The sequence below is a fragment of the Dasypus novemcinctus genome, chromosome 10, assembly GCF_030445035.2.
Source record: "Dasypus novemcinctus isolate mDasNov1 chromosome 10, mDasNov1.1.hap2, whole genome shotgun sequence".
Classification (NCBI taxonomy): domain Eukaryota; kingdom Metazoa; phylum Chordata; class Mammalia; order Cingulata; family Dasypodidae; genus Dasypus; species Dasypus novemcinctus.
The window spans coordinates 14,649,100-14,676,309 of record NC_080682.1 but is presented as its reverse complement, the minus strand read 5'-3'; the positions used below and the strand labels follow the sequence as shown (position 1 = coordinate 14,676,309).

At 51.4% G+C, this 27,210-nt stretch overlaps 2 protein-coding genes across 2 annotated transcripts; one reads left to right on the top strand and one right to left on the bottom strand.

The window, feature by feature from the left end:
• Positions 1-550: 550 nt before the first annotated feature.
• Positions 551-18,599, top strand: CCDC86 (coiled-coil domain containing 86). Its single transcript, XM_004446482.5, has 4 exons — positions 551-1,460; positions 15,560-15,689; positions 17,524-17,598; positions 17,741-18,599. The coding sequence occupies exons 1-4, from the start codon at positions 697-699 to the stop codon at positions 17,858-17,860; spliced, it is 1,089 nt and encodes a 362-aa protein (XP_004446539.2). The 5' UTR covers positions 551-696; the 3' UTR covers positions 17,861-18,599.
• Positions 18,600-18,685: 86 nt separating this feature from the next.
• On the bottom strand, positions 18,686-23,372 carry PTGDR2 (prostaglandin D2 receptor 2). The gene is made up of 2 exons (XM_004446483.4): positions 23,268-23,372; positions 18,686-21,150 (listed from the first exon to the last, which is right to left on the bottom strand). The coding sequence occupies exon 2, from the start codon at positions 21,141-21,143 to the stop codon at positions 19,917-19,919; it is 1,227 nt and encodes a 408-aa protein (XP_004446540.2). The 5' UTR covers positions 21,144-21,150; positions 23,268-23,372; the 3' UTR covers positions 18,686-19,916.
• Positions 23,373-27,210: the final 3,838 nt, after the last annotated feature.

Below are 27,210 nucleotides of genomic sequence, written 5' to 3'. Positions count from 1 at the left end.
CATAAATGTTGACAATATTGAAAATGGAGAACCATTGATTTTATACTTAAGCACAAATCGCGTATGGGAGTCACAAATTGCACCGTGTGTGGGAATATTTAACTTAAAACTCAAGACAAGCGCTTTCCCATCTCTGGGTCCCCCAGGGAGTATTCAGTCTGGCAGTTAGGAGTACGCCCACAGGCTGGTTTTAGATGCACTAAGCGAGAGAAACATCAGCCATATTACAAATAAGAAAACTAAGGCCCGAAGAGCCTGGGACCCTGCCCAATTGCAGGGAGTGAGTTAGCCATCAAGTGTCCATCCAGCCGTGCTTGCGGGCTCCTCGGACTTTTTTCCAACTCTCTTCTCTTCCGGAAATGGGTATGCCCCCTTCGCAGCTCTGCCTGCAGGCATTCCTTTCCCCAAGGTGTGGAGGGGGAAATTGCGTTAACCGCAAAGAAAAATCCTAAACCAGGGAAAAAGTTCTTCATTACCCAAAGGGAATCGCGCATGCGCCTGAGCAGCCCAGCCAGCCCCTCCTCCCCAGGCCGTCGACCCCGCCTCTCCGCCGCTCACCAACATGGCTGCCCCCGCTACAGCCGGTCTAGCCAGGTACTGACGAGACGACAACTGACGTCATAGGAGAGCGCCGGTAGTCCCAGGGGCGACGGTGCCTGCACGTGTGCTCGGACTTGGAAGCTTTCAAGTTGGGCCATGGATACGCCGCAGAGGCGCAGCCGGCGGCTGGAAGGCCTCAAGCCTGAATCCCTCGAGAACTCCAGATCAGTATTACGGGTGCGACGGGCCCTTGTGGAGCTCGAGTCAGGCCCAGAGGAAACAAGGGAGCCCGGGTCTCCTCGGAGTGTGCGGCAACCAGGCCTGTGGTCTCCCGGACATCAGCCGGAGACTAGCGCCGGATCACCCCGTCTCGGGCAGAGTGCAGGCCTTGAGTATCCCCGAGGGCAGCCAGAGCCGGATCCAGGGTCGCCCCGGCGTGAGCAAGATTTAGGCCTGGGGTCACCCCAAAAACAGCCAGAGTCGGGCCTCGAATCCCCCCGACGTCAGCCAAAGCCAAGTGGAGAGTTACCGGAGTTCTCCCAAGGCCAGAGAGAACCGAACCTAGAGTTAGCCCAGAGTAAGGAAGAGCCAACCCCGGGGTCCCCCATACATCAGCTGCAGCCGGGCCCAGGATCAGCAGAGCCTTATCCTGGTCAGCAAGCGCCAGGTCCGGAGCCCTCGCGGCCACCACAGGAGCTGACACCTCTGTCACCCGACTCCCTCCGTGATCAGCGGGAGCCCAGCAAACCACTCCCGTTCGTGGAAACTGTGACAGGCGACCTCGGGGCAAAGAAACGAAGAGGTTCTTCAGCCCAGGCCCCAGCATCCAAGAAGCTGAAGGAGGAGGAGGAGGAGGTTCCGATGATCCCGAAAGGGAAACCCAAGTCGGGGCGAGTGTGGAAGGATCGCTCCAAGAAGAGGTGAAGTGGGGGGGACAGCATGGACAGGGATGGGATCTTTTGTAGTGTTGGGACCCTGCCTTTGCCTTGGTGCAAGCCTGGGCTTTAGGAGAAGGAGACAGCCCCAGGGTTGGAGAGCACTCAAATTAGTGGGGGTGTAACACGAATAGGTGATGATAATCAGAAAGTGGTCAAATGCCCTGGGATCCTGGGGAGGGCAAGACTCTGCCCTTTGAGGTCATTTATAAGCCTGGGCTTTCGGAGGAGACAGCCCCAGGGTTGGTGAGCACTCAGATTAGTGGGGGTGTCACACAAATAGGTGATGATAATCAGAATGTGGTCAAATGCCCTGGGATCCCGGGGAGGACGAGATTATGCCCTCATGTCGTTTCTGTCATCCTTTTCCTCATCAGGGGCTCTATGGACCTCTCTGATAGCGCCCCATTTGTGGGTTCATTTACTGTTTATTTACAAACAACAGACATTTTCTGTTGTCCACCCTTCCACTGGTAAGGGAGGCAGAAGCAAGTAAACTAGCCATTAATTTATAAAAGCATTAAGGTGTTTACCCACTGTTACCTGTTACAGTTATTTGTCTTTGTGATAAAAATTATTATCGAGCACGGGTGATGCTAAGCACTTTAGTAGGGATTGAGTAGTAGGAGAGTCTTGCAAAGGGAATGTCATGCATTGTGGTATTTAATCTGCACATCAGTCGCAAGATGCAGGTATTATGATCTTCTCCATTGTACAAATGAGGAAACCGAGGTTCAGGGAGTCTTCATGAGTGGAAGAAGCAAGACCTGAGCAAGCACAGACCTGATCCCAAAGCCTGTGTGTGAAATCCCTTTTTCTGTTCCTTGTAGACTCACCCTGAGGTGGATGGCAACTTCCTTTGGGGCAGGCACAGTGTTTTCCGTGTCTTTGTGCCAAGGGCCTATTAAGTGCTCAATAGATACTTATTGAATAACAAAGGAGGGAGAGTTGAGGCTGCTGGAAGGAGAAGTGGTATTTGGTTCCCATTTTAGCTCATGGGAACCAATGGGGCAGTCAGGGATGCATAACTGTGGGGGACCAATGGGGAAAGGGAGGGTGTTTTTAGGGCAGAAGTCTGCATTCACAGAGGGCCAAGCTTTGTGTTGTGTTGAACTCTTAAAACCTAAGGCAAGAAGTATTATATTCCCCCATTAAACAGAGGTAAACTGAAGCTCAGAGTAATTTGCTGCAAGCCAGCAATTGGAGAGAGAGATTTAGAAGCAGTAGTGACTGTAAAAGTTGGAGAAGCAGATGATGGCACTTCCCCTTCATCTTGTCCAGCCTTCCATGTGGGTCACAGGGAAAATGGCCAGCCATGGATGGCCATGTGGAATCAGGCTAGGAGGCTGGCTCAGGCAGGAAAGGGTGATGAGCAAGTTGAGTGTGGCAACCTGGGGGCCTGGTGCTCAGGCTGCAGGCACAGCTGGGAGGTCTGGCTGAGAAAATGAGCTCACTGAGCAAGAGAGGGCTGGGCCTATGTACAGATGGGGAGAAGGGAGGGGTCAGCAGAGAAAACTGAGGAGTACAGGGGACAGGGACCCAGATACTGGACCAAGAAGCAAGGAAAGTAGGGTATTGTCTCAGCTTCCCCCTCCCCCCGGATGAAACCCCCTCCTGACTCCCTGTTGCTTGCACAGAGCATGCACACCAGACTCCTTAATAAGGTACCACAGGCCCCCCACCTTTCCCCCTTCTTCCATCACTAGATTCTTCTGTACAGACCCACCCTTCCCCCGTTCTCCAATAGGGTATGCTCTCTCCACCTCAGGACCTTTACACATGCTCTTCCCTCTACTCAAAAGGTACTTGCCCTGGCTAATTTTTGCTCATCCTTTAGGACTCAGTTTAAATGTCAACCCCTTAGAAAAGCCCTCTCTGTCCAAACTAACTAGGGTTAAGCCCCATGCTATACATTGCCACTGTACCTCATACTTCCCTTTTGTAGCATCCCCATTTTTACAAATGCTTGTTTACTTGTGTGATTCTTGACTGCCCATCTTCCCCCTTAGACCAGAGGCTCCATGAGAGTGGGGACTTACCTATCATGGACGGACCCCCAGAGCCAGCACATGATAGCATTTGACTGAACAAATAGATGAATGAGGACAGAAGGAAGTTCATTCATTCAGCCAATTTATATACACTGATCTAGGACCTGAGGGCAAACACAGCTGTAAACAAAACAAAGCCTCTACTCTCCTGGAACATATATTCTACTTGTGGGAAGCAGATTTTATTAAAGAAACATAAATATACAATATGTCAAATATTGAGACGGACTATAGAAAAAAATCAGGACAGGGACGAGAAAATGGCAGGGAGGAGGAGGGCATTGCCATAATTATCAGAGACAGACTTGTAGATAAAAGGGCATATGAGCAGAGGCCTGCATGAAGTCAGGGAGAAAACTAAGGCATACACGGTGGAAAGAATATCCAGGCAAGGGGAACAGAAAGTTCGAAGGCCCTGAGACAGGAATGTGCTTGTGCCTTTGAGAAACAGTCTGGAGACCTCATGGCTGGAGGGGAGTAGAAGAGATGGCAGGAGCAGATCACACAGGGCCTCATGGGCCCTGGCAGGGATGCTGGCTTCCCTGAATGTGATCGGGAGCCATGGGCCATTGTGAAGCAAAGGAGCAGCGTGATCTCACTTTCCAAAGGATCTTTCTGGCCTGCTGAAAATAGACTAGAGGAGGGCAGGGGTGAGAACAGGGAGGCCCGTGAGGAGCCTCTTGGCAGAATTAAACACCTTCAGAGGCCTCTGGCTCTTCTCAACAGGCAGGACCCAGAGGGGCCCTTGAAATGATGTTTGGGATCTTTGCAGAAGCAGCTTTGGTGGATGCTGAGTGAGCTCCAGAGATAGGTGGCTGAGGTCTAAGAGAAGAGGGGAGGCAGCACAGTAAATGCAGCAGGGTAGGAGGCAGCCATGGCCAGGAAGGTGTCCAAGGTGGGAGGACCTGGCTGCAGCCTCCATCTTCCATGTTCAAATCACATGCCACTTGACACTGTCACCTCAGCACCCACTCCTTGGGTTGCCTTCCCATTTCTCTGAGCAGAGGTGTTTATTGAGCACCTACGGTGCAAGTACTTTTCTGTGCTGACTAGTTCTCGAGTCCTGTCTGGGTCAGCCCTCACACGACCCTTTGGGACTGGAACAGTCCTCATCTCCATTTATCACTGACAGGTACTGAGACTTAGAGTTTCCTTTGCCCAGGGGCAGGCAGGCAGAGGGTGGTAGACTTAGGATGTGGAACCCAGACCTGTCCTTCCAAGTCTCCAAGGAACACCCACACTCTAAACTATACTGCCCCAACTCCTTAGCCAACAACCACACGTGGGTATTTAAATTTAAAAATTCATTCCACTTACATGAAATTTAAAAGTCAGTTCCCCGATTGTACCAGCACACTTCAAGTACTCAGTACCTTCTTGCCCTTCTTGTTCAGTATAGATATAGACTATTTCCATCATCACAGAAAACTGTTTAACAGCATTTCTCAAGAAAGAAGGAGCTTTTTGCCCTGTGGGTCTGTGTGTCTCCAGCCCCCCCACCACCCTGATCCTTCAAGGTTTCCAGACCCCAGTTTGAGAAGCAGAACTTTTGGGATAGAGAAGACTTCCATGCTACTGTGAACCTCAGTGTGCAGATACCTTTTCCAGTCCCTGCTTTCAGTTCTTTTGGGTACGTGCCTAGAAGTGGAATTGCCAGATCACATGGTAATTCTGTAAAAAGGTTCTGAGGAACCACCGAACTGTTTTCCACAATGGCTGTACCATTTTATATCCCACCAATAGTGTATGACTGTTCCTGTTTCTTCACATCCTCTTGAACGTTTGTTTTCCCCTTTTTGAATAGCTACTCTGATGGGTGTGAAGTGGTATCTCATTGTGGTTTTGATTTGCATTTCCCAAGTGGCTAATGATGTTGAGCATCTTTTCATGTGCTTATTGGTTATTTGTGTTCTTTGAAAAAATGTCTATTCAAGTCCATTTTTTTAACTGGGTCATCTTTTGTTGAGTTGGAGGAGTTCTTTATATATTATAGATATTAAACCTTGTCAAATATGAAGTTTCCAAATATTTTCTCCCATTCTGTAGGTTATTTCTTGATAATATCATTTGATGCACAAAAGGTTTTAAATTTTTATGAAGTCCCTTTTATCTATTTTTTCTTTTGTTGATCATACTTTTGGTACAAAGTCTTAAGAACCCATTGCCTAATACAAGGTCCTGAAGATATTCCTCTATGTTTTCTTCTAGGAGTTTTACAGTTTTATTTAATATATGTAGGTCTTTCAGGATTCTCTTTGTCTTTGGTATTCAACAGTTTGATTATAATGTATCTAGGACTGGACTTCTTCAAATTTATCCTGTTTGGGGTTGGTTGGGCTTCTTGGATGTGTATATTCATAAAATTCTTTAAATTTGGGACATTTTCAGCCATTATTTCTTCAGATATTCCTTCAGTCTCTTTCTTCTCTTTCTGGAACTCCCATAATGTATGCATTAGTGTGCTTGATTTATGTCCCAGAGGTCTCTGACTCTTCATTTTCTTTATTCTTTTTTTCTTTCTGCTCCTCAGACTGAATAATTTCAAATGTCTTTTCTTCAAGGTCATCCATCCTTTCTTCTGTCAGGTCATATCACTTGTTGAATGCCCCCAGGGAGTTTTTTGTTTCAGTTATTGTGGTCTTCAACTCCAGTATTTCTGTTTGATTCCCTTTTATGATTTCTCTTTATTGAAATTCTCATTTTGTTCATATATTGTTATCCTGATATCCTTTCATTCTTTGTTTCCTTGTTTTCCTCTAGCTCTTTGAGCATATTTAAGGCTACAGGTATACCTCGTTTTATTGCACTTTATTTTATTGTGCTTCACAGGTATTGTGTTTTTCACAAATTGAAGGTTTGTGGTGACCCTACATCAAGGAAGTCTTTTGGCACCATTTTCCAACAGTGTGTGCTGACTTTGTGTCTTGGTGTTAATTTCTGCTAATTCTCTCAATATTTCAGACTTTTTCATTATTATATCTGTTACAGTGATTGTGATCAGTGATCTTGTTCTTATAAACTTAAGATGGTGAACCTAATCGATAAATGTTGTGTATGTTTGACTGCTTCACCAACCAGTCAGTCTCCCATCACTCACCCTGTCCTGGGTCCTCCCTATTCCCTGAGACACAACAATATTGGAATTAGGCCAGTTCATAACCCTACAGTGACCTCTAAGTGTTCAAGTAAGGGAAGAATCATAGGTCTCTCCCCTTAAATTAAAAGTTTTAATAAGCCTAGTGAGGAAGGCATGTTGAAAGTCAAGATAGGGTTAAAGCTAGGCCTCTTGTGCTAAACAGTTAGCCAAGTTGTGAATACAACGAAAAGTTCTTGAAGGAAATGAAAAGTGCTCCCCCAGTGAACACAAAAATGATAAGAAAGAGAACAACCTTATTGCTGATATAGAGAAAGTTGTAGTGGTCTAGATAGGTCAAACCAGCCACAGCATTCCCTTAAGCCAAAACCTAATCCAGAACAAGGCCATAATTCTCTTCAATTCTGTGAAGGCTAAGAGAGGTGAGGAAACTGTGGAAGAAAAGTTTGAAGCTAGCAGAGATTGTTTCATGAGATTTAAGGAAAGAAGCCATCTTTGTAATATAATAGTGCAATTCAACAAGTGCTGATGTAGAAGCTGTAGCAAGTTATCCAGAAGATCTAGCTAAGATCCTTGATGAAGGTGACTACACTAAACAACAAATTTTCAATGTAGACAAAACAGCATTCTATTAGAAAAAGATGCCATCTAGGACTTTGATAGCTAGAGAGGAGAAGTCAGTACGTGACTTCAAAGCTTCAAGGACAGGCTGACCCTTGTAGAGGCTAAGACTGCTGATGACTTAAAGTTGAAGCCAGTGTTCATTTACCATTCTATAAATCCTAGGGCCCTTAAGAATTATGCCAACTCTATTCTGCCTGTGCTCTATAAGTGGAAGATCAAAGCCTGGATGACAGCACATCTAATTACAACATAGTTTATTGAATATTTTAAACCCATTGTTGAGACCTACTTCTCAGGAAAAAAATATTCCTTTCAAATATTACTGCTCATTGACAATGCACCTCATCACCCAAGAGCTGTGATGGAGATGTACAATGAGATTAATGCTGTTTCATCCCTACTAACACAGCAACCATTCTGCAGTGCACAGATCAGGGAGTCATTTAAACTTTCAAGTCTTTTTAATTAAGAAATAAATAAAAAGCTTCTTTAGGCTATAGCTGCATAGATAGTGAGTCCTCTGATAGGTCTGGACAAAGTAAGTTGAAAACCTTCTGGAAAGGGTTCTCCATTCCAGAGCTCATTAAGAACATTTGTGATTCATGGGAGGAGGTCAAAATTCCCACATTAACAGGAGTGTGGAAGAAGTTGACTTCAACTCTCGTGAATGATTTTGAGGAATTCAAGAGGTCAGTAGAGGAAGTAACTGCAGATGTGGGGAAAATAGCAAGAGAGCTAGAAATACAGTCATACCTTGGTACTCGACTGCTTTGAAACTTGTTGATTTTGTTACTCAATGCATTTTGATGCAAAAACTTTGTCCCGACACTCGACATTTGTTTGGTACTCAATGTGCAAGATAGAACTTGTTGGTGTTGGTTGCCTCGTGACTCGCTACCCTTTCCAGCCTAAACAAAGGGTCATGCATTAGTCATGCAGTAGCTCTTGCCCTATGCACATCCCATTGTGGTCGTAGCTTAGCTTCTGTGGTCGTAGCTTAGCTTCTGTTGTCATTTTGTGTATTTTTTCTTTTTTTTTTTCTTCATCATTGTCCTAAGAAAATGAGCAGTGATAGTGCCGAGCAGAAAAGAAAATTACTTTGCACCACCATTGAACAAAAAAAAGAAATAATAGGTAAATATGAGAGTGGTATTGATCTTGCTAGGGAACACAGTATCCTAGAACAACAGTCTCTACCATCATTAAGAATAAAGAAGAGATAAAAAAAGGCTGATGTTGTGAAAGGAGTTAAAGCAGTAACAAAGCAGCATTCCTAACACTGGAGGAAGTTGAAAAGCTGTTATTAGTTTGGGGAAATGACAATCAGCGAGTGACAGTATATTGGAAGTCATGATATGTGAAAAAGCAAAAGTGTTGCATGATGATCTTTTGAAAAACAAACCAAATGATGAGAGTTGAAATTTTTAAGGCCAGCCATGGCTGGTTTGATAATTTTAAAGAGGATGGGCATCCATAGTGTCATGAAGCATGACAAGGCAATGAATGCTAATAAAAAGGCTACTGGTGAACTTGCCATTGAATTTAAAGAATATGTAGAGGCTGAAGGTTTTATTCCCCACCAAGTTTTTAACTGATGAGACTGGAGTGTTTTGGGGGGGAAAATGCTGAGTAGGACCTACATCACAAAAGAGGAGAAAGCTTTACCAAGCCACAAACCAGTGAAGGACAGATTCACTCTATTGTTATGTGGGAATGCTAGTAGTGACTTAAAACTCAAGCCTCTACTAGTCCATAGTGAAAACCGTGAGTTTTCAAGAAGCATAATGTCATAAAAAGCAAACTCCATGTGATGTGGAGGGCAAACAACAAAGCTTGGGTCATGAAGCAATTTTTCACCAAGTGGATAAATGAAATGTTTGGGCCCTCAGTGAAAAAATATTTGCTGGAGAAAGATTTGCCCCTGAAAGCTCTCCTACTTTTGGACAATGTGCCTACCCACCTTCCAAGCTTGGAGGATGACTTACTGGAGAAGTTCAGCTTCAGCTTCATCACTGTAAGGTTCCTGCCCCACAACTCTACTCCTCTCATCCAGCCCATGGACCAGCAGTCATTTCAGACTTCAAAAAATTGTACACCAAGGTGCTTTTCCAGATCACCTTTGAAATCACCTCTGACACCCAATTGACTCTCATAGAATTCTAGAAGCAGCATTTCAATATCCTGTACTGCTTTAACCTTATTGATAAGGCCTGGAACAAAGTCTCTTACAGGACAATAAATTCGGCATGGAAGAATTTGTAGCCAGAAGCTGTGACTCAAAGAGTTTTCGAAGGGCTTGAGGCTCACTCCAAGCCTGCAGGTACAGAGGATACAGTTGTGCAGGATATTGTATCTTTGGGTCAATCCATGGGACTGGATGTCAGTGCTGCTGATGTTGACTTGGTAGAGGAACATTGTGTAGAGCTCAGCACTGAGGAGCTACAGGGCCTATAGAAGGAGCAGTGACAAGAAGTGACTGAAGAGATTTTCTTCAGGTGAGGAGGAGATAAGGAGGAGGTCCCCAGTTCCTTGATAAAAGAAATGTGTGCAAAATGGGCCAAAGTTCATAACTTTGTGCAGAGGTACCATCTAGACAAAGCTCTGACAAGCAGAAATGTGAATTTATTGAATGACCAAACAATTTCACACTTTTGAGGAATTCTGAAAAGAAGACCAATGCAGTCCTCATTGGATAAGTTTTTTTTTGTTTGTTTGTTTTTTTTTACAATGGGAATTTTTTTCTTTTTTAATTATATTTTTTAAAAAGTTAATAGATCACACAAAATGTTACATTAAAAAAAATAAGAGGTTCCCATATACCCCACCCCCACCCCCACCCCATTATTTTTTTAATTGTATTTTTTTCTTTTTTTTTTTAAATATTTATTTATTATTATTATTTTTTAATTACATTAAAAAATATATATGAGGTCCCATTCAACCCCACCGCCCCCGCCCCCCACTCCCCCCACAGCAACACTCTCTCCCATCATCGTGATACATCCATTGCACCTGGTAAGTTCATCTCTGAGCATCACTGCACCCCATAATCAATGGTCCACATCATAGCCCAGACTCTCTCACGTTCCATCCAGTGGGCCCTGGGGGGATCTACAGTGTCCCGTAATTGTCCGTGAAGCACTATCCAGGACAACTCCACGTCCCGAAAACGCCTCCACATCTCATCTCTTCCTCCCGTTCCCCACACCCAGCAGCCCCCATGGCTACTGTTCCCACACCCATTTCACATTTCCTCTGTGGACATTGGATTGGTTGTGTCCATTGCACACCTATGTCAAGTGAGGGCTTAGATTCCACATGGGTACTGGATGCACTCTTCCCGCTTCTAGTTGTAGACACTCTAGACTCCATGCTGTGGTGGTTGACCTTCTTCAACTCCATGTTAGCTGAGTGGAGTAAGTCCAATAAGTCAAAGTGTAGGAGCTGAAGTCTGTTGAGGCTCTGGGCCTGGGTGTCATATTATCAGTCCAGAGATTCAAATCCCCTACATATATCTTAAACTCAGCACCAACTACAATTCCAATAAAGTAGCATGCAAGTCTTGTGAAAAGAGATCCCCTCTGAGTCCATTTCCATCACGCAGAAACACCAGCTCCAAAGAAGGGCCATCTGTCATGGCAGTGAACCCCTTCTGCCATGACCATAGAACCCGTGGGTCTCTTTATCCCTCAAAAGAACCAATACCTGGGGTTGTATCTACCTTATCTGTCTCTTAGACTCTGTTCAGTTGTACATAGGGGTATTCCTTCTGACAACCTCCAGACTCTTTTTTTAGAGACTCACAGCCTTATAATCTCATTTCTCCTTTCCATTTCCCCCTTACATTAGGTCAAACCGCTTCCCGAAGTCATGTTATTATATGTAGACAGGTATATTCTGCTGTTCCGCATTGAATCTTTAATTCAAGGTCATTTTCTAGTTGCTTCTTCAGCTGGTATGTGGTAGTGATCCCTCGGTGCCAGGGAGGCTCATCCCCGGGTGTCGTGTCCCACGCTGGGGGGAATGCATCACATCTATGGATAAGTTTTTAGTGAAGGTGACAAAGAGTGTGTCAGAACCTGTGATGCAAGTTGAAAAAAGGCAGAAAAGATAGAGAACACCTGAAGTGCAAGTACCCAATATTCTGTTGGAGGGGACTCTCCTTCCAAGCAACGCTCCATGTCTCTCCTCCTCACCACTCTCCTCCCACCACCCCATTAGGCCATGGACTCTTCTCAGTACAGGTGAAGTTAGGTTTTTATTTTATTTACTCTTAATTATTGATTAATTTTTAGGTTTATTTCTCATGTAAAGATATACAACCCTGTCTTTTTACTAATTTCCTTAAAATGCACATTGTCTTTGGTTTGGGAATGCATTGTATTTTTTTTACATTATTCCTTATGGGGAAAATTTGGTACTTGTCGCACCTCCCAGAACCAATTAACAACAAGTACCGAAGTACCACTATAGAACTGGAACCTGAAGATATGACTGAATTGCTGCAATCTTATGATAAAACTTAAATGGATGAGGAGTTTCTTCTTTTTTATGAGCAAAGAAACTGATCCCTTGAGATGGAATGTACTCCTGGTGATAATGCTGTGATCATGTTGAAATGACAATAAAGGATTTAGAATATTACAAAAACTTAGTTGATTAAACAGCTGCAGGGTTTGAGAGGATTGACTCCTATTTTGAAAAAAGTTCTACTGTGGGTAAAATGCTATCAGACAGCATCACATGCAATAGAGAAATCTTTCGTGAAAGGAAGAGTCAATGTGGCACACTTCATTGTTGTCTTATTTTAAGAAATCACCAGACACCTGAGCCTTTCAACAACCACCACCCTGATCAGTCTGCAGCAGTCAACATCAAAAAGATTACAGTTCACTGAAAGCTTGTATAATGGTTAGCATTTCTTAGCAATAAGGTATTTTTAAATTAAGGTGTATATACTGGTTTTAGATATAATACTATTGCACACTTAATAGATTACAGTATGCTGTAAACATAATTTTAGATGCACTAGGAAACCAAAAAATTTGTGTGACTTGCTTTATTGAGGTATTCACTTTATTGCAGTCGTCTGGAACTGAGCCTGCAGTATCTCTGAGGTATACCTGCATTTTTAAAGTCTTTGTCTAGTATGTCCAGTGTCTGGTATTCCTCATTGATGGTTTCTAATGTTTTATCTTTTTCCTTTGGATGGGCCATCATTTCCTGTTTCTTTTTGTTGTTGTTGTTGAGGTATTGGGACCTCGTATGTAGGAAGCCAGTGCTCAACCATTGAGCCGTATCGGTTCCTCTGAGTTATTTTTTTTCTGTCTGTTTGCCTATTGTTTTGTTTTTTGTTTCTAGGAAGCACTGGGGAACTGAACCAGGCCCTCCCATGTGGGAAACAGGCATTCCACCATTTGAGCCACATCCATTCCCCTCCTGTTTCTTTGTAAGCCCTTTTAATCTTTCGTTACACACTGTACATTATTTATTTATCTATTTATTTATTTCCCCCCTTCCCCTCCCCCTGCCTGCTGTTTTTGCTGTCTGTATCCATTTGCTGTATGATCTTCCATATCTACTTCTCCTTATTTTTTCTCCATTAGGATTCACTGGGATTCGATCCTGGGGGCCACTGATATGGAGAGAGTTTCCCTGTTAGCTGTGCCATCTCAGTTCCTGGTTTCTGCTGCGTTTCCCCTTGACTCTCCCCTTCAACTCTCTTGTTGCATCAACGTCTTGCTGTGTGACTCACACGTGACACACTGGCTCACGGCGTGGGCACTTGGCTCGCTGCACGGGCACTTGGCTCACCGCATGGGCACTCAGCTTGCCACACGGGCAATGGCTTGCCACATGGGCACTGGCTCGCCACACAGGCACACTTTCTCTTCTTTTTCACCAGGAGGCCCCAGGGATTGAACCCAGGTCCTCTCATATAGTAGGCAGAAGCCCTATCACTTGAGCCATATCTGCTTTCCTTAATATTTTAATGTTTCCTCTAGTCCCTGTGGTATCTGTTCCTTAAGTTTGCATGGAGCTAGTGACATGATAGAGGTTTCCTTGAATGCCAGGAGCTAAAAGAAACAAACAAATGCAAAAAAAACACCTTTCCCAAACTTTACAGATTGGCTCTGTTGGCTGGTGCTCTCTTTGGGAGTTTAGACTTACTGTCAATGAACCAGAACTGCAGCCTGAGGCAAAAGCATGTGGTCTTTTTTGAGCACACACATGTCTTATTCCAGGCAGGTGCTCCTGGACTTGGAACTCCCAGGTTACAGAGATCCAAACGACCCCTTTCTCCCTGTGAATAGTCTTTCCTCCTGGTCCTGGGTGCTGTATTGTTTATCTTAAAGCCAGTAATGTTTACCCCAGGCCACTGCAAATTGTTTGTTTCCTAAGCTAATTTAGGAAGTCTGCAAGCTGCATCCGCATGCAGGGCAAGTTACAAGACAGCAACCAGAGTTGAGTGTCCTGGTTCAGTAGACTGACATAAACATACATGCACCCCTCTATGCCCATAGGGGTTACTCTGTTCCCTCCAGACCCAGGACCAGGGACCACACAGAGCGCAGGCTGGCTCCATACCAAGCCAGGAAGGGCTGGGGGAGAGGCAGCCAAGGGCACCACAGTTTTCCTAACATTTTTAAAAAATATTTATTTGATGTATTTATTTCTCTCCTCTCCCTTGTTTGCATTTGATGTGTCTGTTCATCTTCCTTGTTTCTTTAGGAGGCACCAGGAACTGAATCTGGGACCTCCACTGTGGGAGGGAGGCGCCCAATTGCTTAAAGCCACCTCCGTTCCCTGCTTTTGTTGTGTCTCTCATTGTTTTTCTTCTGTGTCTCTTGTCGCATAGGCTCACTGCGCCTGCCCATGATATCAGCTCACTGTCTTGTTCATCTTCTTTAGGAGGCACCAGGAAGCCCTCTCCCTGTTTTGTTGTGTCTCTCCTTATGTTTTTCTTCTTGTGTCTCTTGTTGCATCACCCTGTTGTGTCAGCTTGCTGCGCCTGCCTGTTGCGCCAGCTTGCTGTCTTCTTTAGGAGGCACTGGGAACTGAACCAGGGGCCTCCCATGTGGTAGGCAGGAGAGGAGCCCGGTCACTTGAGCCACATCCACTTCCCTTCCTAACATTTTTAAGTTGCCTTTTTCTTGACTCGCTGCAACACTTTTAACTCTTTTTTTCTCTTCCCCCCACCCCCAGTTGTCTGCTCTCTGTGTCCATTCACTGTGTGTGTTCTTCTGTGACCGCTTCTCTCCTTATCAGCGGCACCGGGAATCTGTGTTTCTTTCTGTTGCGTCATCTTGTTATGTCAGCTCTCTGTGTGTGTGGCGCCATTCCTGGGCAGGAGCTCTGAGGGAGGTGGCTCTGCCAGTGTTTGCTAGTTGTTCAAAGATTTTATCAGGGAACAGAACCCTGGAGTGTTTCACTGTGCCATCTTGGTTGACTGGAAGTCTTTGCTTTTAATTTTGATTATGGAAATTTTCAAACATACAGGCTAGGAGAGAAACCAGTTTAATGAACCCCCCCGGTCCTATCATCAGCTTCAGCAGTGCTTAACATGTTACCAATCTAGCTTCATCTTGCCCCTCTACATTTTATTTTTTCTTTTGTTTCTCTTTTTCCCCTGGAGTATTTTAAATCACATCCTGGATATACCATTTCACCCATGAATCTTTGCAGTGTGCATCTTACTGAGATAATCTTGCTGTATCTATGACTACAGTGTCATTATCACTCTTAAGAAAGTCAAGCCTGCCCTGATATCCCCTAATGCTCACACCATTTTCACATTTCCCCAACTGGGGAGACAGATTCTGAGTCATTACAGAGAACTCCAACCATTTATGCTGTTCTGAAATAGAACGGCTGCCCCCACAGGGAGGGCGCGCCCCATCTCCAGAGGCATCAATGCACAGGCTTGACTGCACCTGGTGGAAGCAGCAAAGGTTTTTGGCAGAGGCCATGTGGCCTGGGCTCTGGGGTCACAGGTGCAGGTTCAAATCCTGACTGCTGCTCAGGATCAGGGTCTGCTTGGGCAAGTTATTTAACCTTTCTGGGCCTCAGTTTGTTCCTTTAAATGGAGAGAACAAGATACCCACCTCAGGGGCCCATACCAGAGCTTGAGAACCGGTAGCCCCATGGCCAGGGTCCTCTCTGCGGCTGCTGGAATGTTGGGGTTCACTGCCGGGCCAGGGGAGGTGATTCTGACTGGGTTCTAGGGAAGAAGGCCCAGAACCCAGAGCCAAGAGGAGCGAGGACGAGGTGGCACCCCACAGGCCCCACGAGCAGCCCGCCCTGCCCCCGTGCAGGTTCTCCCAGATGGTTCGAGATAAGCCCCTGCACACATCCTGGCAGCGGAAGATGAAGGAGCGGCAGGAGAGGAAGCTGACCAAGGACTTTGCCCGGCACCTGGAGGAGGAGAAGGAGCGGCGCCGGCAGGTGAGGGGCCAGCCCGCCAGGCCGAGGTCTGCTGTAAGGGGCCTGAGGGGACAGGAGGGCGCTCAGAGATGTGCCCAGGTGGAGAGCAGATTCGGCCGAGAGGCAGCATTGTGCTCGAGGGCCCCAGGGCTGTGCGAGCCAGGGCCAGGCGGAAGCAGCCATGCAGCCTAAGACCACAGCAAGTGCCCAGTGGGGCGTGCGGCATAGCATGACACGAGGACAGGGCACACGATGGGGGCGGCCTGTCCTCCAGGCCCTCTCTTCATTCTGTGCTGGCACCAGAGGGGAGGCCAGGGGAGAAGCAGCTGAGTGGCTCTGACTGGTATAAGGAGCATCCAGGGCGATGGGGACAGGCCCCTCCCCTGGAACCCGCTCAGGCAGGAAAGGCCAGCAGGTGAGAAAGCATCACCCCAGGGCTGTTGCCGTCCTTCTCCAAGTGGCTTCCAGACACCAGCAAAGTGATGGCCCTGCACTTTCCGTCCAGTCCTGTCCCCTGATGCCATCCCAGGGCCCAAAGGGCCCATGAGTGGCCACACCCCTGCAAAGGGGCCCCGCTTCACCCACATCAGGGAGGAAAGAGGGCCCTCGGCAGCCCACAAAGTGGGGCTGGGACATTGGTCAGAGTCTGTCCCCCAGGATTGGGGTTCTCAGAAGAGTGTCACTTCATCTCATGGTTCCCGGGGTGCAGGAGGAGAGCACTGGACCAGGAGTCTCCCCAGCCATTGGTCCTGGCCTTGCCACCGAGGGAAGAGGTTGGCCCAGTCACTCAGTCCTGTGTCCCCTGCTTGGCTAAGGCCCTCGGTACGGTGTGGCCACAGCTGTGTGCCGAGCCTTATCTCACTTCCTCTTGAGCAAGGTGGAGCCTTCACCTCACCATCCCCACCGGGTGTGCCCCTGCCCAGCCCCCAGACCTTCTGGGGGCCCAAGTCATACTTCTCCTTTTTCCCTGGGGCCCAGGCCACCCCTACTTGCAAAGCTAAGGGAGGCCCCCCGGGCCAGGGAGCAGCCTTGGAGCCTCTTCCCCACCCCACCCCTGCCACCTCCTGGGGCCAGTGCGCACCCTGCCAGGGGGACAGCAGCCAGCACAGCCAGAGAGCACTGGGTTGCCGGTTCCCAAGGCAGACTCCTTCCAGAGTCATTTCCTAAGTATCCCCAGGGGGCTGGGGAACTCTTCCAAGGCCTGAGCATACATTAACTCATTCATTCCTCAGTCCTCATTTTAAAGATGTAGGACTCCAGGTACAACGAGATTAAACAATTAGGCCAAGGTCACTCGGTAGCAAAGTAGCAGAGCTGGGATTTGAATTCAGGCCAGATTGCTCCAGAGCCTCTTCTCTGCAGCCCTGTGCCCTGGGAAAGCTCCAAGCAGCCGCAGCTCTTGCCCCTGGCCTAGGGGCACATGGACTGCAGAGGCGACAGCAAAGCTGCAAGAGGGTGGGAAGGGGAGAAGGCCAGCCCATGCTGCCTTCCCGGGCGGTGGCTGAGGAGGGACCAGGGTACTGTCTGCACATACGGGAACCTCTCGGTGGGAGCCCCCCTATCTTAGCCACCCACTCCTCCTGTCTAAGCCTGGGTCCTCAGCTGCCTGGCCAAAGACCCCTCCTTGGGTCGAGTCAGACGCCGCCCACCATAGCGCCCACCTGCACACTGGCCCTCCCCAGAGGGTCCTGGGCCCTCCACCCACCCCCGCACACCAGGAAAGTCTGGAGCTAGGGCCAGCGAGCCTTTCCCTTCCTTTCCTGGGAGACGAGCCAGCCCTCAGGCCTCGGGGCCTTAGTGGCCCGAGCTGCCCCAGCTCCCAGACTCAAATCCTCCTCCCTGTGGCCTGCTCCAGGAGAAGAAGCAGCGCCGAGCTGAGAACCTGAAGCGCCGCCTGGAGAATGAGCGGAAGGCTGAGGTTGTCCAAGTGGTGAGTGTCTCATCCTCCCTCCTCGGGGCTCCTGCCCGCACTCCTCCGCTGGGCCCAGGCCTCTGCGGGGTGGCCTCCCTTTCCCTGGGGAGCGGGAATGGGGATGGAGGCCCCACTCCCATGAATGCCCTTCCCTCACCAGATCCGAAATCCCGCCAAGCTCAAGCGGGCAAAGAAGCAGCAGCTGCGCTCCGTGGAGAAGCGGGACACCTTGGCCCTGCTGCAGAAGCAGCCCCCCCAGAGGCCAGCAGCCAAGATCTGAGCCCAGGACTGGATGGCCCCGAGGCCTTCCATGGCCAGCCACCATCTCAGACACAGCACCTCTTCGTGCCACCAGACCGACACCTCAGCGGGTCCAGCACCGCCATTCCTGGGCTCCAAAACAGGGACCCCCACCTGGATAGGGCTCCCAAGGCTTCGGGGGGCCTTGGGCAAGTCTTTGTGGAACAGAAGCCTGGAGGGGGCCTGGGGGCCTGGCAGAGACCGGTGGCAGGAAGAGGTTCAGCTCTCCCCTCTCCCTCCAAGTGCCTTCAGACCAAGAAGAGTCAATTCTGTGGCCCCTCAATAAGTCAGTGGCAAAGGGACTCCCCCAGATGCACTTTCTAGGGTCCTGGGTCCAACCCAGGCCTGGAGGCTATCAGTCAAGACCCTGGCTTGCCCCAGCTCCTCCCACAGGCCACTCTGGGTACCTCTGCACCCCACTGACCCTGCCACCCAGCAAGCTCTGCCCCCTTCCACTTCCCACACTGAAAGTGTCCAAGGGGATGCTGCAGGGAGCAGGGCTTCTCTCTCACACCCTCTTTCCATACCAGGTTCTACATCAACCCCAAAGATATTAACTCATGCCCATCCAGACCACGACAAAAATATTTATTAAATACCTACTGTATACAGGCACAGTTTTCTCGGTACCAGGAAGTATAGGCCACAGACAAAAGTCCATGCCCTCAAGGAGCTTTGATTCTGCTGGGGAACAATAGACAATAAACAGGTAAAATATATTGTATGTCAGATGGCAAGTGCTATGAAGTAACAAAGCAGGGAAGGGAGGTGGGGGGTGTCAGGGAGGGATGCCTGCTCAGTCGGCTGAGCATCTTACTGTGCCGTTGGCTGAGCCCCTGCCACCGGCCGTGAGTCCGCAGTGAACCAGCCTGCCTAGCCTGGGAGTGGCACAAGCAGCACTGGACCAAGATCCCAAGAGAGTATCCCCCAAATGTTTCCGCTCTGCCAGTCCCCAGGCTACAGGGCTGAAATCCTGCATCTCTGCCCTCAAGTCCACAGTGAATGGAGGAAATGGGTAGATGAGGTCATGGTGCAGTGGGAAGGGCCACGCTGAGGTAGGATACCAATTAACCCTCTCGTCAGCAGATTGGGAGCATCTCCGGTGCTTTGAAATTTGGGATTTCCAGGGGGCATCCCACAAAACACCAGGCCCATACGGGGCTCAGCATGCCAGGTCAGATTAGCTAGGCAATGCTGGGGGCTGCAGACCAGACCTTGATTAGTCCAGGGTTTCCCAAACATTGGACCATGGTACCCCTTGGTTTTCCACCTTACAGACACTTGGACAAAAGCTGGATTAGAAGGGTAGAGATGGGGGCCTTGGATAAGTCACATGATGTGCCTTCACCTTGTGGCAATTTGTCTAGCATCTAATGCTTAGAAGCCAGGACTTAGAGGTTGGAGCGTGGACTCTGTTGGGCAAGTTAACCTCCCTGTGCCTTGGTTTGCTCCTCTGTAAAACTGGGACCTGAGGCAGTGGCATAGAGCCTCTACCTCAATAAACATCTGTTAGAGGGGAGAGAATAGACAACTGGGCTTCTGAAACTTCTCCTATTCCAGAAATAAATCAGATTGATATAAAAATGACTCCCCCACCCCAGTCATCTGGTGGAATTGATCCCTAGAAAGCTGTGCCCTGTGTTCCTTGGGGCCCACCATCCTAGTTTGAGAAAGTCTATTAGGACTTGAGCCCCCTGCCAGGTGTGTTCTGCAGAGCTGCAGCACAGCTCAGCCGGGAGCTTGTTAGGAAGCCCTGGCCGCTTGCTGAGTTAGAATCTGCACCCCTGGGTGATTCGGCTGCATATTGGTTTGAGAAGTGCTGCCTTAACCATTTTTGTGCGTAATTCACTGAAGACCCCAGGGTGCTTGAAAATGATTCCTGGGCCCTGACCTGCGGACTGCCAGTTAGAACCTGAGAAGCTGGGGCCCAGGTAGCTGCTGCTGGAAGACCTGTCTGGCCTCTCGCTGCTCTTGCACCCCAGAGGGCCCATGGCCCTGCCTGGGCCTTCCAGGGCGGAGGGCCTGGGGCGCGCGTTCTAGTCGGAAGCGGTGCTCAGCGCGCGGTTCAGTGGGCCCATCTCCTCCCGGGACCGGGTCCTGTCCCTCGACGGGGGCGCGGCGCGGCTGTCCCGCAGCCAGCGCAGGAGGCGCGCGGGGCCGAACGGGCGGTGGGCGCCCAGCGAGGAGGAGGAGGCGGCCGAGGCGGCGGTGGTGGTGGTGGTGGAGGAGGAGGCGCGGCGGCGGCGGCTGCTGCCCCCGCCCCCCAGCTCGCTGTCATCCACTAGCACGCTCTCGAGCACGCTGCGCAGCGAGCGCCGCAGCTTGTGCACCACGTCCGGGCAGGTGAGCACGTAGAGCAGCGGGTTGAGCACGCTGTTGAAGAAGGCCAGGCTGGTGACAAAGGGCAGCCCGCGCCACACGAGCGGCCGCAGCGCCTTGTAGCCGTGCGACCGCGCCTCGAGCAGGCTGAAGACGTGGTAGGGCCCCCAGCAGAGCGCGAAGGCCACCACCACGGCCGCCACCAGGCGCACAAAGCGGCCGGGCCGCCGGCGGCCGCGGTGGCGCAGCTGCAAGCTCACGGCCACGTGGCTCGAGGCGATGATGACCAGCGGCACCACGAAGGCCAGCAGGAACTTGCTGACGGCCAGGGCGGCCTGGCGCGAGTGGCACGTGGCGTTGGTGTCCTGCCCGGAGCTCAGCTGCAGCACGTTGTAGTAGCACATGATGCGCCCGTCCCGCCGCTTGATGGTGTCCCGGAACACGAAGTAGGGCACGGTGTTGAGCACGGCCAGGGCCCAGAGCGCCAGGCAGACCTGGTGCGCCGCAGCCACCTTGCGGCGGTTCTGCGCCCACACTGGCCGCAGCACAAGCAGGCAGCGGTCCAGGCTGATGGCGCTGAGCAGGAAGCCGCTGGCGAACATGTTGAGGAAGAAGATGGAGGAGTGCAGCTTGCAGAAGGTGGTGCCCAGCGTCCACGTGTGGCCAATGGCCACGAAGTAGGTGAAGAAGGGCAGGGAGGCGGAGGCCAGGAGGTCGGAGAGCGCCAGGTGCAGCACCCAGGCGGTGATCACGGTCTGGCGCATGCGGCAGCCCACCACGAAGAGGATGAGCCCGTTCTCCGCCAGGCCCAGCAGCGCCGCCAGCCCGTGCAGCAGCACCGACACGTGGTCCATGTAGCGGATGGTGGAGTTCTTGTGGCTCTGGAGGAGGCGCATCTCCTCCAGGAGCGGGCAGAACAGCTGCTGCGTGTCGTTGGCCGCCATCGCAGCCCTGCGCTGGGGGAGAGGAGGCACTGAGGCTGGCGGTGCGGGGTGGGGCTGGGGGGCGGCAGGGGCGGGGGAACCTGCAGAGAGGGGTAAGGGGTGCGGGATGCAGGGGAACCTGCAGAGAGAGCTGGACTGGGAGCCAGGAGATGCGAATCTGCCCTGTGAACGATATAGATGAGGCAGCTGGGGACCAGAGAGATGGGGTGGGGGGCGTGGGAGAGAGTGGGGATGGGGTTGCTACAACCTGGGACAAGTCATTTAACCTTCCTGAGGCTTTCCCTCGTCCATCACGGTGTTCTAGCAGTACCCAGCTCATAGGTGGGGGAATGACCTGAGGTCATATTCTAAAGCATTTCCAACCGGGGTGGAGGGCAGCACCTGCTAGCCCTATATCAATGTCAATGGGATCGTTCCTAAGCAGTTGACCAAGAGCTCAAGGAGGAAAGGAAACATGGTCAGTGCCCAGGGTCCTGGGGAATGAATGCCTTCAGGGGTCCTGCCCGGCCCACCACAGCCCGCAGGCCTCTCCTCTTCCTGCCGCGCAGGTGCACGCTCCCAGCGTGGGGCCGGGCTGCTGACTGGATGTGTTGACCATGCGCTGTGGCCCCAACCCCTCCCACAGCTGGGAAGGAAATAAGATAAGAGGAGGGCCAGGGCTAGGCAGGAGAAACCGCCAGATTGGGGCTCCAGAGGCCCTGTGGGGCCAAAAGACCTCTCCCCTGCCTGCCTTCTCACAGCTGCCCACCCCGTTCATTCATTTACTCACTTGGTAGTCGTCCCACAGCTGGTTATTAGGTGACTGCTCTGGGGCAGGGGCTTGGAAAGCCCCCCTGCCGAGGCTGTGCCTGAGATTTCTGCCCCTGTCACCTGGGACATGTGCAGACCTGCAGGCTCGCAGCCCCTAAAGATCCTGAGAGAGCGTCTGCTCTGAAGCCTGCTGCGGCTGTCAGGGCTGAGGAAGTGGGGCAGGGGGATCCCTGCAGGAGGCGGGGGACGGGGCATGGGGCTGGCACCCAGGATGCACCTTTACGTAGGTGCTTTCGGCTCTATGGAGAAGGCGTTTCTCCATCTCAGACTCGAGGGTCTAACAGACTCGAGGGTCTAAATAACTTGCCCCAAACCACCCAACCACCTCAAACCTGTGGAAGAACAAACGACAGTTGTATACTCCGTGTTTTCCTCTATCCCTGCCCTGAGGAGAGGGAGGTTGAGGGAGTCTTTATAGTGGCTTTCCTGGGGATACATTGTTGGCCAGCAGGAGTAAATCCACTCCCCTCCAGGGACTACCGTGGGGCCCTGGGATGTCCAGCTCTAATTTCCCTGGCAGGTGAGCTCCTTGGAGCTGGGCAACAGCAGGTAGGTGGGAGGGGAGCTTGGGACCTGGGCTCCCCAAGAATCGCCCTACTCCCTAAACTTTAGACTTTGCAGAATAATTACACTTACAATAACCCTCCAAGAACCCCCCTTTTCAAAGGAGGAAACAGGTTCAGAGAAGCATAGCAATTTGCCCAATGTTTCCAGCTGTAGTGGTGGAGCTGGGACCCCACTCCCAACAGACAAAGGAGGGCAATCTCTCTCTGCACCGAAACATCCCCTTCCATCCAGCGGCTGCCTGGCGAGGACCCAGCGGGACGCTCAGAGAGCACAGTCTGGCTGTGGCCCTTGGGAACCCTCCAGATGGGTCCCCCAGGACTCCTGGGGCTGGCAGCCAGCGCCCCCGCTTTGGCAGGGAGCTGGGGGGCAACACAGACATAAGCTTCTAGAGTCAGGGACCTTGGATTGACTCCCAGCCCCTCTGTTTCCCAGCTGGGTGAGCTTGGGGCAGTTGCCCCGAGCCTGCTGCTGTAATATGTGCCGCCTTCCCACCCAGCCTGTTGTGAATGTTGAGAGAAGCTTGAATGGTTTACTACCGGGCCTGGCATCTAATTCACAGCCCCTCCTCCCGCCCCCCAAATTTAGTCACCTTCCCTCCTCTAAGCCCTGAGTTCCCCCCAGGCTTTGCTGAACTCAAACCTCTTTTACCCTGGCTGTTAACAGTCCCCTCCCCTGGTCAAACTGCACCTGCGTGGGCCGAGAGAGGGCACTAAGGCTCCCCGGCCCCTGGGCCACCACCTCCCTTACCTGAGCCCAGAGGGAGCACTGGGTTCCAAGTCTGCAGTCAGGTCGGCAGCTCCCGGTGGCAGCTGGATAAGAGGCAGAAGCGGGCGGAGGCAGGGGAGAGAGGCTGAGGGAGGAAATAGCTATCAGCCCCAGAGAGAGTGTGTGTGTGTTTGGGGGTGGGGTGGGGGGAAGGCGGGGACACCCTGAGAGTGAGCTGTCACATTGGTGTTCAAGTGTCCTTAATTCCCGGATAACTCCCGCAGTCCCCTGCTGCCCCCACTCTCCAGGAGCCCAGACGTCCCAGCACAGAGGGGGAAGGAGGGGGGCTGGTGGGCCCAGGAAAGTGTGCACCCAAGTGGATGTAAGAGCCTGCTTTAGGGAGTGTCCGGTGTGTGAGAAGTGCACGTGGGCGAGGGCACCTGGGTCATCCACCTCCGTCCCTGCACTGTCCTCTTCTGACACCATAATTCTCAGAAGAACCGCCTTCCCTCTCCCCTCCCCATCTCCCTGCCCCCCCCCCAGCTCTCCTAAAGAACCCAGACTGTTCTGAGGGGGGCCCCCGGGCTTTTGGCCGAGAAGACAGGGTGGGGTGGCAAGAGGATGGCAAGAGGAGACGGGGACCCACTGCCAAGCCTGCCCCTGCAGCCCCAGCAGGGGACTTCCCCATCTATAAACAGCAGCAGTAATGCCTGCTTTCCCAACTCTGGTTCCAGAAAGCACCTGGCGTGCAGGAGGTGCTTGATATAAAATCCATTTCTTTCCCTTCTATGGAGAAAATGGACGTAGGCTCTAGGGCAGGGGCTCTTACCCTTTTTTTGTTCCTTACTAAGTCCACACTATACTGTGCATTTTTTAATAAATAGATCCCACCCGCACAAGAATAATGTGCATTTTTTTTTTAAATATAAATTCAAGCTCACGGACCCCTTATTAAGAACCCCTGCTCTAGGGCAAGAGCTATACGGGCAATAGGCTGCAAGCCCTAGGATAAGAGAAGATTGAACTAGTGCCTAAGGTCATATCTATTTGTTCCCTAAATCTCTACTCTCCTTTGCTAGCCAAGCTTCCCGAGGTCAGGGGCCATTTCCTCATCACCTAGCAGAGACGCACTGCGAGCGTCTAAGAACCCAATACCTCATGTCAAAGCCAGGGCACCCCGCGGTATTCCCTCTCCAGGGAGCTCCCTTTCAGGCACAGGCTACTTGGTGAGCCCTTACCGAGAGGTGACGGTCATGGGGAAGAATGACTAAAATGCTGTGGCCGTGGCATGGAGATAATATTTATGAATTGCCTCCCTTGAAAATCTGTTTTCCAGTCCTAATCCCCAGTCGCATGAACGTGACCTTATTTGGATGTAAGTTCTTAAAGATGACATTAGTGAAGATAAGGCCAAAGTGAGTCGGGTGGGCACTCATCCAGTAGGACCAGACAGGGAGAGACACAAAGGGTGAGGTGGCGTCATGACGCCACAGCTGCAGGCCAAGGAAGCCCGCGCAGGGCGCCCAGGAAGAGGAGGGCAGGCTTCTCCACTTGCTGGTTTCGGAGGAGCCTGAAAACCAGCTCCTTGATTTTGGACCCATAGGCTACAGAACTGCGAGATGCTGTGTTTCTGTTTTAAGCCGCCAAGTTTGCGGTATTTTGACCCGAGGAGCCCAAGATGCTCCCTTCTTCCTTTCCCGTCGCCTCCCCACTCACTGGAGAGAAGGTTGTCTTTGCTCTCAGCTTCTCCTCTGGTCCCTAAGGAGAGTGCTGTCCTGACCAGACCTGCCCCAGAGCTTTCTGAAGATTCTCTGGAAAGGAGAGTGGAGAAGAAAGACAAAGCTCAGAGGCTGAGCTGATCTAAGAAGAAGCTGAGAGAGGGGCCAGGGGAGCAGGACGAGGCCTGAAAAGCTTCCAAGGCCAGATGTGGGGACAAGTTGTGCTGGGAAGGGAGAGGGCAGGAGAGAAGCTCTTGAAAAACGTGGGTGTGGGTTGGGAATTGGGCAGTTCTCCCAAATATGCACATTAGAATTCCTTCTCAGGTGCGTTTGACTCCTGGCGGGCCGTCTGGCCCTGGGACCACCTTGCAGAGGCTTCTGTCTGTGTGTGCAGGGCAAGAGTGAAAGGGTGCCCCTGCCGGTTCAGCACACGGTGCCCGGTAGGCAAGTCCTGCATCTCCTCATTGTTGTGCAGCCTCCTGGGGGGGAGTCTAGGGTCAGCAAAGGAGGGGATGTTGAAATGCCAAGGAGGCCTGGAAGGCGATGGTCAGCGTGGTACCCGGACACCCGCAGAGAAAGCAGAACCCAGCACCCAGGTTTCAACCCGGGGAGCCTGCCCTGCTCACCGGGAGAAGGATCCTGCGGTGGCTGCACCAGACCCTCCCTGGGTGCGAAGGAGAGCGTGGAGACACAGCAATCAGCCAGGGCCCCTGCACTCACCCAGTCACGCTCCCCAGGCCAGCTCCTCGCTTCCTGGAACTCGCCACCCGAATCCCCGCTTAGCCACTGGGAAGCGGGGGAAAGGGCATCTCCTGAAGCATGGGAGCGGGGCCGGCAGCTCCTGACGGGTCAGCACGCACAGTTCGACCTCCAGACAGGTGCGGGGGCTCCCCCCAGGCCCAGGCCGAATCCCCGGGACCCAGCCAAGTGCCCCAGCCACTCTGTCCACTCAGAGGGCGGCCCCACCTGGAGAGGGCGGGCCAGGCATGGAGTTCCTGCTCATGGAAGGACAGGGTGACCTCCAGGGTGACCTCCAGGGGGCTGGGCCTTCCCTCAGACCCCTACCCAGGTGGGGAGCCCCTGTGGTGGGCTTTGCCCCTTCTCTTCTACCCCAGCGTCTTCACCCTGCGACACCAGCCGCACCCCGATTCTTGCCTCACCTTTGCCCAGGAAGAGCAACAAGAATATTTTCTCCGTTCTGCCTAGTCCAGGGAGGACTCAGCCTTCCCAAAACAAACGCTTCCCTAGAAGAGGGGACGTTTCCATTCCCCTGCTGGGAAAGCCCCCTCGCCCCCACCCTCGGCCCCCCACACCCGCCCGCTGAGCGGCAGGCAGCGTGGTGCAGCCACTTAGCCCCGGGACACCCGCCCAGACGGCCCCTCCCCTGGCTCCGTGACTTCGGGCGGGAAACTTGGCAGCCCTAAAACAGTTTTGGTTCGTTTGTTTTCTTTTCATTTTTATTGGGATAACATTCATACAACATAACATTTCCCATTTTGACCAGTCTCAGGTGTCCAATCCAGTGGTGTTAACTCACAATGTTGTGCTATCAGCGACACCGACACCATCCATTACCCAAACCTTTGCATCATCTCAAACAAAAGAGTTTTTGAAAGATGCACGGGTGGATGCCTGGACTGCTCTTTGGGCAAAGCAATAATCACCCCTTCTCCCCCACAGACAGAGCTCCGCACAGGGCGTCAGGCTCGGCAGAGCACAGCCCTTCCTCCCCCCCTCAGACCCCTCAGCTCTGCCACCAGCAGCCCCTGTGCAGTGAATGTCCCGTGCGACCTCTCACGGCCGCCCTGCTAAGGGTTTCCTGGCTGAAACCGTCGGTCCTCTAACCCTTCCCAATCCCGTTTCCAATGCTGGAATCACTGTCCCTAAGGACAATTCACGAAAAGTTACTAAAACAAACAGGAAAAGCACTCCAAAGAGCAGGGCCCCCAAGGTACCATCTAGAGAAGGAGGCCTTGTTATTTATTTATTTATTTATTTATTTTTGGCTCTACAATCTCTCTCTCTTTTTTTTTTTATGTTCTTGCAGGCCCGGGCTGCGCTCCCACGGTGGAGACGGGCCTCGCTGCACGTCCTCCAAGAGCCTCCCTGGGAGGCTCCCAGCAGGAAGGAGGTGGGCAGGACCGGGACCCAGCTCTGGGCCGCCCCCCCCCACTCCGGGGCACCCTGGAGGCCAAGCCTGGGGAGGGGGCTGAAGCAGTGGGAGGCGCCGCGCATTCGCAGGCGAGGTGCAGGGGTCAGGAGCCTCC